This window comes from Charadrius vociferus, unplaced genomic scaffold, assembly GCF_000708025.1.
Source record: "Charadrius vociferus isolate BGI_N301 unplaced genomic scaffold, ASM70802v2 scaffold615, whole genome shotgun sequence".
NCBI classification, from domain to species: domain Eukaryota; kingdom Metazoa; phylum Chordata; class Aves; order Charadriiformes; family Charadriidae; genus Charadrius; species Charadrius vociferus.
The window spans coordinates 79205-81618 of NW_009648346.1; the positions used below are offsets into that span (position 1 = coordinate 79205).

Below are 2414 nucleotides of genomic sequence, written 5' to 3' on the forward strand. Positions count from 1 at the left end.
GGGGGGGGCAAACCCTCCACACCTCTGGGGCTCCTGGCTTTCCTCTGCATGGGGCTGATAAGCACCAGGGTACGATGTGAGAAGCTGGCTCTTGTGTCCCTCTGTGGTCTCTGCCATGAATACACCAGCCTTGTCCAGCATGGGTGCCAAGAGGAGGAGAGGACAGCCCCTGCCCAGTGTTCCTGTCCCCTCCTGCCCCCCAGCCCAGGCACCTCAGGGCTCTGTGAGGCAGGGAGGACCCAGTTTTGCATCACCTGCCCCTGCCCACAGCACCAGCAGCTCTGCTTGGCAAGCGATGAATGCTCTGGGCACAGGACCACAAACATCAGAGTGGCAAGGACATGCAGATGACAGATATGTCCCTGACAAAGACCTGATGAGGGCCAGGGTGTCCTGGTGTCACCAGCCAAAGAGTGCCAGTCCTGGCTGTGCCAGTGTCTCTAGGAGCACAACAGGCTCCAGGTGCTGATGTGACTCCAGGGCACAGGGAGGCAGAGAGGGGCCCATACCCCAAAGGTCACAGGGAAACCAGGACCCAAACCCAGGCGCCACTGCAGCTGTTGTTTAAGGGAAATGGCCTCGGGTTTGGAGTAATCAGCTAGACAGAGCAGGACAGCCCTGCTGGCTGCTTGGGAAATGTCCCAGCATGGCCAGGATCGGGGGTAGCGTGCCAGCACATCTGGATGGGGAAGGCAGACAGTGCAGAAAGGTGGCACAGGGCCACGTCTCCCCACCCCACAGCCTCTTGCCACGGCCCTGGGACAGACGGAGGGGGAAGCTGGGCTGAACGAAGATAGATGCAGGGACCCACACCTTCCCACTCAGCTGTGGTTATATCCACTGCTTCTCCCCTTCCCACCCGCTCCCCCAAAGGGCAACCCTGCGTGGTGGCTCTGCAGGGACCTCCAACTGCCACAAGAGCCATAGTCCACTGCGGGGTCACTGCTGCTGCGCAGGAAACCCCAGCTGGCACCCGTTCCTTCCAGCCCTGCCCACCAGGTCATCCTTCCCCCTACCAGAGAGTCCCCACCATGGCTGGTGGTCAGCAGCATCACTTCAGAGTGAGCTCTGGCCCCTCAAAGGCCAGCAGGAACGGCCAGCATGGGGAGGGTGATGGGGGGATCAAGGTTTCTGCCTGTGCAAGGGGACTGATGCAGGCAGCATCCACAGACAAGCAGGCAACACCTCCAAAGAGCACCATCCCCACAGAGCTGCAGCAGGGAGGGGTGCACTGAACGCACTGAGGAGCCCCACAGACCCCTCGCCCACAGCACCGGTGCCCACTCGTGCTGCATCCTCAGGGAGAAGCCCAGGGGCGCCCAGGCCCAAGCCCCCAGCCCCAGCTCACCACTGCTGGGGCCACACTGGCACAGCCCAGCCACATCCCCCATGTCCCCCAAAACCCCAGCTCCACCTGCCCCAATCCCCTTGGGTGGGTGAGCCTCGCATGCCTGGGGGCTTGTGCCCCAGGCAGGCTGGCACAGGAAGGGCAAGGAGGTCTCTGGTGGTCCTGTGCCCCCAACAGCACCCTGCGCACTCACCGCTGAGCCTTCAGGCTCCTGGGCAGGGGGCCGCTCTGCAGTACCCCCACGGCCACTCTCGTCCAGCCCAGCCAGTGCCGGCTGCTCCGCATCATCTCGCTGCCTGCTCTCCCCGCTCCCCCTGGCCAGGGGCTCAGTGCTGCCCTCGCCACGGCTCTCCCCGCTCTTGGCCAGAGCTGGCAGCTCGGTATCACCTTGCCAGCTGTTCTTCCGACTCCCAGCAAGGGCTGGTGTTTCAGCATCGTCCCTCTGGCTGCTTTTCGCATCCCCGGGCACAGCTGCAGGCTCACTGCCATCCCTTCTCCGGCTGCTCTGTGTGTTCCCAGCCAGGGTTGCAGCTGGACAGGAGCAAAGGCGGCATTTAGGAAGGAGCTGCCTGCACCTTGGGCTCTCCAGGGTAGCCACCCCCAGGACGCGGGGACAGTATCTCACCTTCGATCTCCTCAGCCCGCAGCTTGCGGATGGCAGCTCGGATCAGCTTGCGCTCCTCGTACTCACCCGCCGCCCGCAGCTGCAAGATGGGAAGACAAGGAGAGAGGCAGGGTCACCCTGGCACACGGTCAGCCCCAGCACACGGTCACTCACCAGTTTTGTCAGCTCCTCCACATCGGTGATGGCTTCAAGCTGCCTGGACAAGGCGGCCAAGGCTGTCTGCTGCTCCTCCTCCAGGCGCCGGGACCTGAGAGGGGGCAAGAGTAGCCAACCAGGAGCTGCTGTGGGTGCTCAGGAGCAAAGTCCCCTCGTGGGCAGCTGACAAATTCAGGCCGTGGGCCCCTCCCACATGCCAAGCCGCCTGATGCCAGGCTGCTCCCACCCTCACACCCACCCAAATCTGTCCAAGCCACAGCAGGGCCAGGCATCAAGACCACCATC

At 63.4% G+C, this 2414-nt stretch overlaps 1 protein-coding gene across 1 annotated transcript in view; it reads right to left on the reverse strand.

Moving 5' to 3' along the window:
• The window catches only part of SMTN (smoothelin), a 24971-nt gene that overhangs the window by 21721 nt on the left and 836 nt on the right, over window positions 1-2414 (reverse strand). The window contains exons 3-5 of the mRNA XM_009885096.1: window positions 2127-2220; window positions 1974-2052; window positions 1542-1879 (exon numbers count right to left, since the gene is read on the reverse strand). Of these exons, the coding sequence (XP_009883398.1) occupies window positions 1542-1879; window positions 1974-2052; window positions 2127-2220 (511 nt within the window). The remainder of the gene's footprint in view (window positions 1-1541; window positions 1880-1973; window positions 2053-2126; window positions 2221-2414) is intronic.